The 14,903-nt window shown below is 40.1% G+C and overlaps 2 protein-coding genes across 3 annotated transcripts in view; one reads left to right on the forward strand and one right to left on the reverse strand.

Moving 5' to 3' along the window:
• The window catches only part of LOC117204814, a 113,948-nt gene extending 100,723 nt beyond the window's left edge, over nucleotides 1-13,225 (forward strand). The window contains exon 3 of the mRNA XM_033442575.1: nucleotides 9,896-13,225. Within this exon, the coding sequence (XP_033298466.1) occupies nucleotides 9,896-10,242 (347 nt within the window). The 3' untranslated portion in view covers nucleotides 10,243-13,225. The remainder of the gene's footprint in view (nucleotides 1-9,895) is intronic.
• The window catches only part of LOC117204811 (tudor domain-containing protein 1), a 308,397-nt gene that overhangs the window by 113,258 nt on the left and 180,236 nt on the right, over nucleotides 1-14,903 (reverse strand). The window lies entirely within an intron of this gene.

Here is a 14,903-nt window from a genome sequence, read left to right on the forward strand (position 1 = left end):
ATCGTATGGAAACTATGAAGAAACCATCGTTCAATCTCAACACACCCAAGACTCACCCTTAAACACAGGCAACAGAAAAATCCACCAGCATGGAAAAGATGTGAAAAACGTGAGCAAAATCAATATGGCACAGCGTAAAGTTATCTCATTGACTTAACGTTCCACTCAATCTCGCGAAGGGTCGGTTATACGATGGAACCGACCTACCTCCACGTTTATCCTTCTCCACTTACTTTCTCTCTCTCTCTCTCTCTCTCTCTCTAGCTCTCTCTTTTTCTCTCTGTCTCCCCATCGTACTCTGGGATAGGATAATGAAATAGCCGAGCCCGGAACGCGACCTCTGCACTAACCAAAGGCGGTAGATTCTGCAGGAGCATTCCGGGGGCTGTGGAATCACGAGAGAACAAGGGTGCAAAAGAGACGGATCCAAGCATTTCTATCCTTCTTTAACCTACCATCTCGTCTGATCGCCTTTCTCCTTTCCTTTCTCGGTTGAACCTCTAAACGCGGTTTACTACGTTTTCTCGTGCGTTTCACGACGTACACCCCCGTTCATAAGTATACTAAGTCCAGGGATCATAACGGTTATTGCACGTAATTAAAAAAAAACATATATATATATATATATATATATATATATATAACATAAGAATTAGCATTTGAATTGAAACAATTTTGGTAAAAAATTCTTTTTGGCCACTGATAAACATTATCGACGAAGAAAATTGTTTTTGATTACGAAGAGTCAAACCTTCTTTTTTGTTTTCTGTTACTGGTAACCGGTATTGTTTTTGGTTACTTATAGAAACGTTTTTAAAAATGAACGATGGCCGAAAGCAAGCAAATTCGTCGATAATGATTATCGATGACAAGAAAGCAATGTTGATTATACGTATGTGTAATTTTTGGCATAAAAATCGCAGTTCTCAAACGTGGGGACCACAATTTGATGAATTGTGCAAACGTAAAGTCTATACGACAATTTACCTTGCCTATCCAATGGCAACATGCCTTTCTAAATAACACTAAGTAAACCTAAGCTAAACAGTTGTCAATTCATACGAATCTCTACGACTTGCATAAAATTGATATACGTCAAACTCCAAAAATTTGATCTGCGCGTCTTGAAATTAGTATCTTTAGACTCTATTCCTAGCAAACTATTATACACCATAAAAAGGTCAGAAATTCCGTGTTCCACGAAACGAATTTGTATCCAAAATTTTCATCGATTAGTCGTTCAATCGACAATTTCCACTAATCACAGTGTCTTCTATATAAAACCAGGATGTGCTGTGATACTTCTGAACGGGAATGTACGAGCACGCGCGAGCGCGAGGAGACGAGAGGAGATGCGTCGAGATGGGAGAGGCTGAAAGAAAAAGAGATAAGTCGAAGGAGAAGACAGAAGGGTGGGAAAAAGAGGCGAAATGATACTAGTTGGAGGGGGGATAGGGGGTAGCGACAAACCTCGTACTGTTCGGCTGACTGACTTTATGACGATGGCTGCCACCGGAAGGATATAAAAGAGAGAAAGAGGGGAAGAACAGACAGAACCTCTGAGACTGATGCATTTCCCAGGCGTTTGTCCTTCATTTGCCAAACAGTAGGATAGATTTTCCTCCTTCAATGAGAAACAGAAACAATTGCGGATCGGTACGCGATTTTCTTTCTCCAGGCTTACGGCTGTTTTCTACGGTTCGCGTTCCCTTGGTTTAGCAAGAGAAAGAGGCAAAGAGATTCTCGCCTCGAGCAAGTATGGTCCCTTTTTGCTTGGCCGCGTTCTTCTTCTCTGACCTCGACGAGACGGCCTGGCGAGATTCCAAGAGCTGAAGGGACGCTGAAGACAAACGAAACGCTGCGACGGAACTGGGAATCGATTCGTGACGGTTCGTCGTTGAATACGTCGTGAATTTGTAATTTTTAATTTGCACCGATTTGCCAAGCGGAGCAGGATGTGGTCTGTGTTTGAACTGATACGCTGTAAGTTTAACCGGAGAAGATGAAGATGTTCGAGAGAGACGTGGGGGTTGGGCTTCTATGAAAATATTAACCCTTTGGTTATTCAACAGCGGTTTCTTGCATGCTTCTTTTGTGGGAGAATCTAATTTTTGTATTTTAACTGTCAGTTTCATTACGAATATTATTATATTGTATTAATTAAAATCATTGTAATTGTTGGAAATAAATAGAGGTGTTTTTAAAGAAGTATAACGCAACGTCTATTGTTTTAGGTATATAGAAGATTATTATAATTTGCCGAAGCATGAATTTCATTTTCTCTTGTAACAAAGTCTCTCTTGCACGAACAATTCTTACATAAAAATAGTAAAATATAAAAAGCAAATTCTTGAAAACACGTTGTTCCTGCGTAGTGTGTTCTAGGAACAAGTAATTAACAATAAGGAAACTTTAGCTAAAAAGCAAATGATAGAGGGCAAGGGACATCTGAAGGATAAAGATATTCTAAGCATATGAAACCTGGCATGAAATAAACAATGTGAATGTCACCAGTTCTGATCATACCATACAAATTCAAGATAAGTCAACAGTGTGAATATCTAGCGCTATTGACTAGTAGGATAATGGAGCAGGTATTACTATTAATCCATCGATCAGCAGGTGATTAAATAGATAATACTGCCGCAGATATGCTCGATTGCTGATATATAATCGTATAAACAATGATTTCAGCGTTAATTCAACAACCATAGAATGCGAATCCTATGAAATTTTTCCTTGCTCGACGTAACGTCGAAAAATAGTTTCGCACGCGATTGAAGTGTCAGATGAAAAGTGAAGATGTGTCGTGTCGCGTACAGACAGAATCTTATTATGCTATGTTGTGAAGATTTCGTTAAAATTTACGTTTGGAATTAGCAAGTGTTTCGCAATTTATTGACAAAAGTGTATATGTATTATACAGTACCAAACTTGCTTAATTTTTTACTTGTTTATGGCGTGTTGGAATGATAGCAACGCAACGAATATCTCTCTGTTAAAAATGTTGTCCTACAGCTAATGAAATATTAAATAGCAAGATTAAGAAGATCGCACGCCTGTCGATTACATTTCTAAGCGAGTGACTAATCGTAATAAATATCCAAAAGTCTAATATATCTTCTCTATTAATCTCCTCTTTCAACAGGAAATACATACAACGTAATTTTTCTACAGCAGAAGGAGCTTGGGAATAAAATATTTTGATGCATCTTAAACGGCCGCGTAGAATATCGTGCCGTTTTACGTTACAAAGTAAAATTTGCTTTCATTATACGATAGAATACACAGAATTTGCTATTCAAATAGCGAAACTCCCCTCAAGATGGCGAATTCTCAGCAAATGGCGCACCCTTTTTAGACGAAAGCTGTGGCGATTTTTAAAAGGACAGCAACTCTTCGTTCCGTGCTACGATACTTTACACGGGTTTTTTATTTCACACTTTAGCCACGTATGAAAGATTCCTGACGATGAAGCAGCTGGTTACAATTCTACTGTTCCGTCAAGCCATCTTCGGAGGTGCCACTATCCCTTCCTCGAGAATAAGAATAGCTTTAAAAGCTGGATTTGTGAAAAAGAACGCGAAGGATCTCGAATCGTAATGTCTCGTTTCCGACTGGCTGTTTTGAAATATTGATGCGAATATCGCGAATATGTTTTGAACTTTCCTCTAGACCAGACTTTATCCTGCTTCAAGTTATACAAAATTTTCCAACGTGTCATACCTTCAACGAATTTAAGAAAACTGTGTGTCACAAGTAAACAATTTTTGTTGTAGAAATATTATTTTAGTAATAACAAGCTCTGTATCCAAATTCGTAGTGATAATTCCAGTTCCTCGGTGCAAAAACTACCCCTCGCTTCAAACTCGACGTACAATTGACGATATAAAATACAAACTACCCCACAAACATCTCTTCTTCCTCAAAATTGCCTAACGTAACAAGGAGCCACTATATAATTAATAATTACACTTGCAGTTTCATACTCCAAAAACTACCCCTTATTCCAAATCCGCTCACGATTGGATGCCCAGGATACGAACAACCTTTCAATCATCTTTTCCTCGCAACAAACGCCTTAAATCTACGAATAATTCCTCCGGAAATTCCTCGATACAACGCGTCAAATTCACAACACCGACACACTGTTCCACGTTTAAAAAACCTCTGCCTTCCTCCGGCCCCTCGTCGAAAAAAAACATTCCATTCGCGGAAACTCCTCTCGCGTAACATTCGACTAGGAAACAATCCGCTACGTTGCGCGTCGAAGGAACGAAATAATTAGAACGATCGTCTCGCGTCGCGAGCCGGTGCAAGGGATGAAAAGCCGGAGGACGAGAATACGTTTCCGCGTGAAGCCAGGCGAAGTTATAATTACCTGGACGAAGCGGGCGTGCTTGCGTCGGGAGAACGCTAGTATCATCAACGAAGAGACAGTCGAAGTTGAACAGAGAGTACCGAATCGAATACAGAAACGAAAGGGGGTAGCAAGAGCAGAGGGAAGGGGTGGATGGGTAGTGGAAAAGAGGACGAGAACAAAGGTGGTGATCGAGAAGGGAGGATCCGAGCTGGTAGAAAGAGAGAGGAGGACGTTTATTTCGTGCGGGTACACGAAATCTCTTCCGGTGACAAAACAGGTCGGACAAGCGATGGAAGGTGCGAATTTCGTATGGATGTCACTGCGATACGGACGAGTTTCCAACCATGTTGGAAAGTGCACGTTCTGTCTCTATAGTCACGTATCCGCGTCTCTTTCTACTTCTACACCTGTGTATAATCTGTCTCTGTCTGAATACAAGTATTTCCCTGTCTGATGTTTCGTTTGTATCGTGTCTGTCAGCTTGCTCTCTATCCGCCTCTGTTTGAGGCAACAACGAGCGTATTCTTGGGGCTGAGCGAGAGATCGGCGAGATGTGCCACCTGAAACTATGCTGCTCGTCGAATGAGATTCGAATAGCTACGGGGTGGTAGAAATAGAGGGTGGGAGAGAATGGAGGGGATGGAGAACGGCTATGGCTTCCTAGTAGTGACGCAAAGTTGTTTAGACGGACAACAGAGAGGAAGAAAGGCTCGCACGAGTGGTTATAATTCGCTAAGAAGCTTTGCCATCGCGCACCTGGCCATCGCAATTCGGTTTCACGTTCTATAACCGTGTTGCCTGCAATTTTCATGTGTATAGTTATGGTTTGTTATTATCGGTCTTTTTACAGACAACACATAGCTGCTTCGAACGATGCTGATACGCGACTCGTTTTTCACATAGTCGTTTCTTCTTTGTTTTTCTTTGAAATCATCGTTATCGTAAGGTGCGACATCAATAACGTTGTTTTTTTAAGGCCATTTTCGATGCAATCGTATTTTTACATTATAACTCATATTTGAAATTATTGCAATATTCTTCGAGTCTAGACACGCATATCGATCAGCAAACGATTAGTAAAATTTCTCTGATGAAGTCACCATCTGGTAGTCTAACGAGATATAAAACGAAGAAAAAACAAGAGTCTCCACTATATCTCGAATTTCTCGAAAAATATCGTTGCGATCGAGCAAATCGTTAAATGCTTCCGCGCTGATAGCATTATAAGCATTCCAGGGCTGATTCAATAAATTGTTAACAGGCGACGAGTGTACACGGCCATTAACTTGGCCTGAAGATGGGGGTAGAAGAGGAACATGTCGACAGACGATTTAGAGGCATCGTCAGCGAGACGGAATGAGAGCCTCAAAGTCTCGCGTTGTCGCAACATCTGGTCCCGAGAACGATTGATGTCCCATTATGTTCGTCGAATCGATGAAATCCCGTACGTATTATTCGTTAATGAATGCCTCTGGTAACGTTGGAAACGTTATTGGCAGTCGTATTACACTATTTCCATAAAATATGATCCCCGTCGCACGATAAGATGACGCAAAGAAAACAGAGTTTTCCCTTCGTAGGATATGTTCGAACGCGATACAAAGCAAAAAGCCAATGCATATAAAAAGAGAAACTGACAGAAGCAAACGGAGGGAAACGTATAGAGGCTTACGAAAGTATTCCAACACTTGTAGACACCTTTTATGAATACGAAACATTTTTTCATTCACTCGACTGTCATCACTATGCATATTGGTAAAGCATCAAGCAAATCTGCAAATACACGTACATATCGAAATCTTCTAAAAAGAATGAATTTGAGAAAAAATTCTTTCCGTTGTTATATATGCAATACTTTATACTGAGAAGCTTTTTTATGCAATCGTAAATAAGGAAAGTAATTGTGTGATCTCGTTTAACTGAGATACCCTGTATATAGAGTAAGTACATATTTCACAGAGATTACAAAAGTATTTAAACACACAGTTATTTGTTATATTAATAAGCCTTGATATTCGATTGAGACACATTTAATACAAAATACTTATTATATGTTTTAGATAGATAGGTATTCATGCTGTATACTAAATTTTTACTGAACATACGTTTCCAATAAATATTTTATAACGTCCATATAACACGAGCTACACGAACACGAACATACATACAAATTTTCTGTGATAAAAATTCGCGCACTGTCGCGAGCAAGTGTAGGTAAAGAGAGGGCGATGATAATAAAGTAAAGTGGTATGAGAAGAAAAAGAGGCTCGCGTATATTTCCATGCGAGTTCACAATTGTCCGAGAAGATCCAGACAGACTAAAGAGGCAAAAGGTGTCTATTATCGACGAGACTCCCTCGTTAGGAGGAATTTGTTCGACGAGGAAAGGAAACGGACGCTGGACAAAGCGACAGTGGAAGAGGGAGGGAGGAAGAGAGAGAGAAGCAGCCGCGCCAGGAAAACGCGCGCGCTTTGATTCGCGTGCACCACGAGTTTTGCTTATTTATTCCAGCCCAGCAATTCGAGACTGAAGATTCTTAGAGCAATTTCCTTCTTTATGCGGGTCACTCGTTGTGTTCATGAAATATTTGCCGATGCTTCCTTCCGTTTCCATCCCGCCTCTGCCGCCTTCCACCCCACACCTTAGCTACCATCCCGTGCTTCTTGCGTTCTAGTTGCTCCGTGGAACGACGTCTTTATAATTCGCCGCGCATTCTTCAGATTTTAATTATCATCGTTAAGCATCGCTAAATTCGTAAGGGGTCTATATATTTCTTTCTGGATCTGTTTGTGATATTTCGCAGGGGTTTCGGAATTTTCACTTGGATATATAGCTAAGAAATGCTAACTGACGACGACGATATGGTTACTTGTGGAAATGAACGGAACTGTCCAAGTTTCAGAAGCATTCAATAGCAGAGAAATAGCTTTACATGGAAATATTTTTTCAAAGTTTATGGTATTGTAGTATCGTGGACGAGGGGCCTGGGGGTGTCGTGCGGATTGTGAACAAGCTGTTGCTGAGCATGTGCGTAGTGAGGCTAAGACAAAAGACAAGGGGTTGCTAGGGGACAATAAACGAATTAACAGCAGTATGAGTTGAGAAGTCAGAGAGTGCGGATTACGTTGTCGAGATAGTGTTGTTAGCGTTGTTAAGAGAGAGTTGAATTTGTCGTGACAAGAATTGTTAATTAATTATCTAGTTGTCTTGATTATAATACCTTGTTACGATTAGTCCATGTTAAATAACCATTGTTTTCTGCTTAATTAACGTCTGCTTAATCCATTTATTATTAATAAACTAATTATAATAGTTTACGACACTACAGTATTTATAAATATTACATATCACTATCCGATAGTAAAATACAAAGTGTTATTTGCAACGACGTAAATAAGTAGCACCTTCGATAATCGCCTTCTTTATAGAAAGAAAAGGACAGTTCTTTGGAACTGTGAGCTGGACTCGAGGAAAGCGTGGAGAACTCTATGAATGCAAATCGCAGTTTCCCTTGAGAATACAAATTGTAGGGAGGAAAAAGGATCAGCCGGCCGGTTTACTGGATTAAGGTTTGATCCAGAGACAATTCGCTCTTCAGATGCTTGTCCCAATCTACTGCGTTATCCAGATCAAGCTTTTTTCTCCTCTCTTTGTTCACCGTGCTAATAGCTATCTCCATTATTATTATATAAATAACGCGTGGAATATACGGACCATGATATAACAAGGTTGTGATCAAATACGTATCGCGTGACAGAATAATCGAATTGCCACGAATATGAGCAAATAAAGGCCCGAAAGCACAATCGAAATCGTAAATTCGTAGAAATTCGACATGGAAATTTGTTACTACATAAGCAACTAAATATTCTATTCTATTGATCGTTGAAAAATAAACAATGAAATTTTTATTATTCGATTTGAAATTCAAGTTTCTTAAAATTCCAGGCTCTAATGTAAAAGACTAAATACTTTAAGGAAACAAGCGAAAATCCCAGTTGTCGAAGCCTGAATACCTCTATTAATTAACTTTATGAATTTACTACTATCATTACGAGGTATACTATCATCTTCAAAGCGCTAACCTTGCACGTTAATATACTACTATCAAGGGAGCTTAAAGTTATTATAACACAAGCCGAGAATCTTCATAATACTCTGAAAAATCTTCTCCTTATTAAATCCTAACAAAGAGGCAATTACTTCTCAAATCCTCCACCCTGGATTCTCCATCAGTTTAGTATACTCTCGAAATGTTAATTATCTAAAATTATACAACGTCACTTCCAAACTTTCCAACAATTTCGTTTCTTCTTTCGCCCCTAAATTCACCGCAATTCCGCGATATCTGTAACAATACCTCCTCCACCCCAGGATCCTAGCAAACAGAATCATCTTCGAGGATGGTCAAACAGATCCACGATAATCCGATGGATTAAACGGTGGGGGATCTCTACTCGCCATGGTGTAAACAGGTCGGGGGAAGCATGTTGCATGCATCGTTAAGCAGTAGACGCGTCGGCAGATCGGGGATTTGGCTGCCGTCGACGTGCACACGTCGATACCTGGCGAGGTGACTGCTTTGTGCAGGTAATACAGGTGGCTGCTTTGTACAGGTAATACACGTGTCAGCTGGGCCGAACACGCGCGGTGCATCTCGACCTCGCGGCATTTCCACCAATTAATCGAGGATACAATCGAAAGCGCAGGCCTCTCGCAGAGAGAGCTTTGCTCGATCCGTACGCCGTCTCGTGATTTCCGCGATCGGTTCGAGGGGAAAGATCCTCTTCTCTCTGTTTCCTCCTTCTATTCGCTAGCTATCGTCCCTCGGAATCGTTCTGTATCTTGTTATGTCGGTTAATGAGATTTTCGGATAAAACACGGTAGACGTTCGTCGTTTACCGCCTTCGCAGGATAATCACCTTGAACCGAAGAATAATGTTTGGACGGGTGGATTTTAGGAATCGTCCTTGAAGATGAAGATGATTGTTACTGCAGTTTTGCAGTGTGCGACTTTTAAAATAGTAAAGGAGGAAGAGTTGTGTTTCAGATTTCGTTTCGAAGTTTCGTGGACGTTGCAGTTCGTTGGTTCGAGCTTGAAACAGTTTCAAGTCTGTCCTGACTGAAACCCGAAGAAACCCGAAGATCGCATGATCTGATTGTATTGTCACATCAAATTGAAACTGAATTATGTCATATGTTTAATTATATCCATGTTATATATATATAGGCGAATGAAGTTATAAACAATCTAGAAACAATTCTTGCCCAAGACGTAACCAAAAATTTTTCCTAAAAAAGCAAAAATCAATTCAAATCAAATTAAGACGCGACAAGATCTCGAACGTCTCAACAAATCATCCTAAAAGATAGCATCTTACAACCATCCTCTCACCAGTTCTCTTGCACTTCCTTTCTTGTCGTTCCCAATAACAAAATGAACCATCTATTCTTCTCTCTATTGAACAAGAAAAATATCAACGACCCATTGAAGAAGCATCAACTAACCAAACTCTCTGGTAAACTTACAGGTCGAGCAGGCACGGATTATCCAGTGCTTGGCAAAGTTCCCTACACGAATTTCTACTGCGACGACCAGCCATACCCAGGCTTCTTCGCGGACGTGGAAACAAGATGCCAAGCGTGGCATTACTGCGACATAGACGGCCGCCAGGCGACCTTTCTTTGCCCAAATGGTACACAATTCAGTCAAGCAGTGTTCGTCTGCGATTGGTGGTTCAACGTCAGATGTGAACTCAGTCCCAAGTTGTACGCCATCAATAGCCGTCTTTATGGCAGACCCACGGAGAGTCCAACGAGACCACATAGACTCATCACTAAGGAGCTTCTTGAAAATATCTTCGTTAGGCGGAAATGAAGCTAAGAAGCGGAGGCTGCGTTCTCGTCTATTGCCGACGTGACTGATCGGTCGCATCACTAATTCGTCTGGCAAAAAGGAAGGAAGAGGCTGCTCCAAGGATTTGTTTCATTGACGGAGAACCTGTCTGGATAGACTTGTATTTTCTTGGTAGATAAGACGATTGTGTCGACCGTTTTGCGAATAGTTGGAACTGGGGAGCAGTGGATACACAGAAATGCCTTGTTAGGTGATTGGGGTTCGAGATCATATCTGGCCAGTTAACCAGGATAATAGTTTTACAGGAAATCCTAAGAACGATAGGATTTCTTTAGAATTTCTTTAGAAGATGCACGAACTTGTACGTGTGCCTCTGTTATCCCAAATATAGTCGAACGTAACTTGGAAACGCGCAATTCTTACAATGAGTATATGCAATTGTTTCTTTCTATCCAGTATAAATTAAGAAAACTATCACGTCGAAGTTAATTAGTTGTATGTAGTTCTATGTATTCATAGAGCTAAAATAAAATGTATGAATAAGTGCATATTCTTTCACACTTTCATACAGATAGAGCACACGAATTTTCGTTATTGACGATCCTTCGTCACATGTACAAGTCGGGTCATGTAGCATCACTCTCCCAATTATAACAAGGCAGTCCTGTATTTCTTTTTGATCTACCTATGTAACATTGTATGAGTGAATGACGGTGAATGTTAGCGTAGAATATCGATATAGCAATCGCGGATGTAATTAATATAGAGACGAATAGTCGAAGTAAGATTAAAAAGGATACGATAGAATTTGTTCGAAGTGCCACTAGGTTGGTTTATAGGATAAGCTGTTCGATGAAGAATGAGGCGGAGTTTGTTTAAAAACTAGAGGAAACGATGGACAGTTTAAGTGCCACGAATTCGACAGGACATACCGCGGTGTCTGATTTCGAATTTCGTCCTGTTTCGTAGGATGATAGCACGCAGATTCACGTTTTAATATGTGAATTATTAAGCGAGATCATTTGATAATTTTCAAGTTATAAATTAAATCCGTGATATGTGTTATTAATGATAATATAGTAACATATGTAATATTCAACGAATTATAACGGAATTATTTCGTATCATTTAGTTGGAACGAAATTTCAAGCTCCTAGTACACCTGGACGTAAAGTCGTATTATCTGAATAAAAATCATAATTACTTAGAATTATGGTTACATCGATTGTTCAGATAAATGAAGTTTTATCGGCAAAGATATCTGAAATAATAAACGAAAAAAGAAAACTAATAAAAGACATTTCATATGTTACACAGAAAGTCGATAAAATTACTTCACTGTAGTAATTGAGCTACTCAATAGTCAAGTAATTGCTACCTGTAGTAACTAAGATTTGCAAGCTACCATCCTAGAAGAGTATACGAGATTTTAAACAAGGACACTCTGGATAAGAGCATATTACAAGTTGTGAAACACGCAAATCAGTCGATCAGTAAAATCGTTCGCTTCGGAAATCTGTTTGGTTGCTTCGATCTAATGGATTATCTTCAACAATAGGAACGATCTTTGAGTGATGTGCACGCAAACTCTATGTCATTGGTACAAGAAACGACATCCATTTAAAAAACGCCGAGGTCATAAAACCAGACGTACGCGCTCAGACAATTGCGGTTCCTGTTCCTCAAACTCAAGAAATCCATCGTCGAACACTCCACCTTTCCAAAACTCGAATATTTTCGCATGCAAACGCAATCACACTCCTAACTACCCGCACCATCCCATTCCTTCTGTACAAATTCACTGGAACAATCTGAAGACAGACAAACCGTAACTCCAATCGCAACATTCTTATTGGATTAAATTCCATCGGAGACGATGTACTCGAGCCGAGACAAAATCAAAACGTACTTCATTCGTAAATATAAACGACGAAAGACGAAAAGAATGAAAGAAAGAAAGGCTCGATGAGCACCGCTGCGTCAGTAAAAGCGAAGAGTCTTGAAGAAGGACGATCGCTCGCGATCTTTCTTCCCTTCCACTAACTCGACGCGGAAGAAGACGGCGCTTCAATCCTCGGTGCGGTTCTTAATCGTTGATGAGATCGCATTTGGGACGAGGTACATCCCTCCTTCGTTCTCTCTACGTCATGAAAATAAAGAGCGATGCCAGTGCACTGGTCGATCTTTACGGCGGAGGTAGTCGAGTTTTCCCCGGTCAGGTAATAATACGCGAGACGAGCTCACCTGTACGGGGATTCAACGAACAGCGCTGTTCGATCCATCTTGGATCGAGACTCCCCGCGATACTTCGCATCGTAAACAGAGAACTTCGTTATACACGTGTGCTTAAGCCGTGGATACGCTCTGAGCTGTTCTTCGATTGGCAACGGATGACTAGACTTTCACGATTTGGGATTTTTAACTTGACAACTTGGTAGAGACGAGTTAAATAGTCGGTGAAACTGTTGAGCTTCATGGATGCACTAGCGGCTCGATTTAGGAATTTCTTATTATTTTACGTGTTTCATCGTTTCTGTTGACGTTAGAGAACGGACAACTCTGACGGAGGAAAAAGTTTACAGTGGTCCGTGTAAATTTATAATATGAAACAGATAGTCGTAATTTTGGGAACATTATCGCTCTGGATGTATAGTAATTGTTTTTCTATATTTCTCGAGTTTATATTCGTTTCTCGTCGTTTGTAGTTTAAAACGAACGTATTAATGAAATTTTTGCGTTACTCCTAATTAATTCCCGACAAATGGCTATCCGTTCCAAACGATATTGGCTAGCGTATAATAAAATCATATGAAATAAAATTGCCGCAAGTATGTGGAAATTGTTTTTCATATTTTTTTCCATTACACTCTCTTCGCTTTATTTGCAGTGTAAAATAAACGTATCGATGAAATTTTTATATTATTTCTAACTAGTTCTCGACAAATGGCTATCCGTTCCAAACGATATTCGCTGGCGTATAATAAAATCATAATCACGTATTGTACGATTTCAACATATAGACACGAAAGTTTCCATCTGTTAATCACCAGCGACCGTAATGGCGGTGAATCTGTTAAATCCCACAAAGAACGTCAGGCTATATCGAACTGTTTCCCCAGAGTTGTGAACTCCGTCGAATCCATGGTGATTATTCGCTTAAACAACGAACCACGCGCGCGCATCCATTCGATCAGCTTATGTCTTACAATCGCGCGCGGCTACTGCGTAATTGCATCGCGTTCGCCCCAAGGCCTGACGCTTCGCTTAGCAACGAACCAATTGACGATCGGTCATACGTGCAACAATTGCGATTACACGTGGAACGATCGCGATTATACGCGCGATAATGGACCCGGGAAATTGTTGTGCCACGGCAAACAACTCGACGCGGCTCTGCGTTATCGTGAAAACGCTACCGAACAAGCAAACACAGGGCTGCGATATGGTCAAAGGGGATGGTTTTCACAGTGGTATTTTTTAATCCTCTTGTTTTTCCACTCTTCCTCGATTGATTCATAGTCACTTTCCCGGGGAATTGACTTTGCTTTGGAAAAGTTATGCTTCCTTCTCTATGAACTTTTTGATTTATAATGATTATTGAGTAACGCAGGTTATTGAAAAATTGAAAAGGGTAGTATTTTTACGAAGGTTTGTTTCTTGATCCTCTTTCGCTCGATCTCTGGCGATTTTTTAGTCAATGAATTTGCAGGAAAAATTATAGTTCCAAAAGTGTTAACTCCTTTACGAAAGAATCGTCGAGTTGTACAAGCCTCAATAAATGATCGAAGAGAGTAAGTTTCACGGAGCTCTCACTCCTGATCGTCTACGTTCGTCGAATTTGCAAGAATGATAGTTCTTCTTGTATTAGAGAATTGTTAAAGCGTTCAATATTATAGACCCCAGAAACTAATACAAGGAGAACTGTAAATTCACCTGTAAATGTTCTAACATTACAAACGAAAATTACGTGTACGTATAATAAATTTTCCTAATAAATAATTCCTCGATATATTCCACACGATATCGTTTGATTTCTAAAAGGTTCGATATCAATACAAAATATTGAAGTTCCAAAATTAACGAACTTCCAAAAATTAGAGTTAATTACTTTGGCTTCTGAATGCCTCGTTCTTCCACGATGAATTAACCGAGTTAATCGAAGTTGGAAAAGAAAAAGAAAAAAAAAGGAAGAAGGAAGAAAATAAGATATATCGTTACGAGACAAACAGTTAATTTACCATGATTGTCTGTCAATCGTCGATCATAACGTTTCATCGTCGATGCACTTAAATCACAATAGGCTACTGATAGACGGCGGAACGAATGAGAAAAGAGGAGAGAAAAGGAACAAAGGCGAAGCAACATTGTTCGCGCGGCGGTATGGCTAAAAGTCAACGCTTTCAAGAATCGATATCCGCTAATAGAATTGTGCACGCACCGCGAGCCGAACGAAATACGACAACAGCAAGTTTGCTGGCAATTAATAATAACGTGTCGTTCGTTTGTGTCCACGGTTTGTCTCCTGAAAACCATCGTCGCGCATTTCTCGTTTCATCGACTCCGTCGTTTCGACTCCGATCGATCGTACTTGTGTCTGGCTCATTGTAATAGTGAGACGATATTAACGATCATGCTGATCTCTCTTTTTAGAGAGACGATGATCACGACAAAAACAAACGAGA

This window comes from Bombus bifarius, unplaced genomic scaffold (assembly GCF_011952205.1).
Source record: "Bombus bifarius isolate JDL3187 unplaced genomic scaffold, Bbif_JDL3187 scf7180000007984, whole genome shotgun sequence".
NCBI classification, from domain to species: Eukaryota; Metazoa; Arthropoda; class Insecta; order Hymenoptera; family Apidae; genus Bombus; species Bombus bifarius.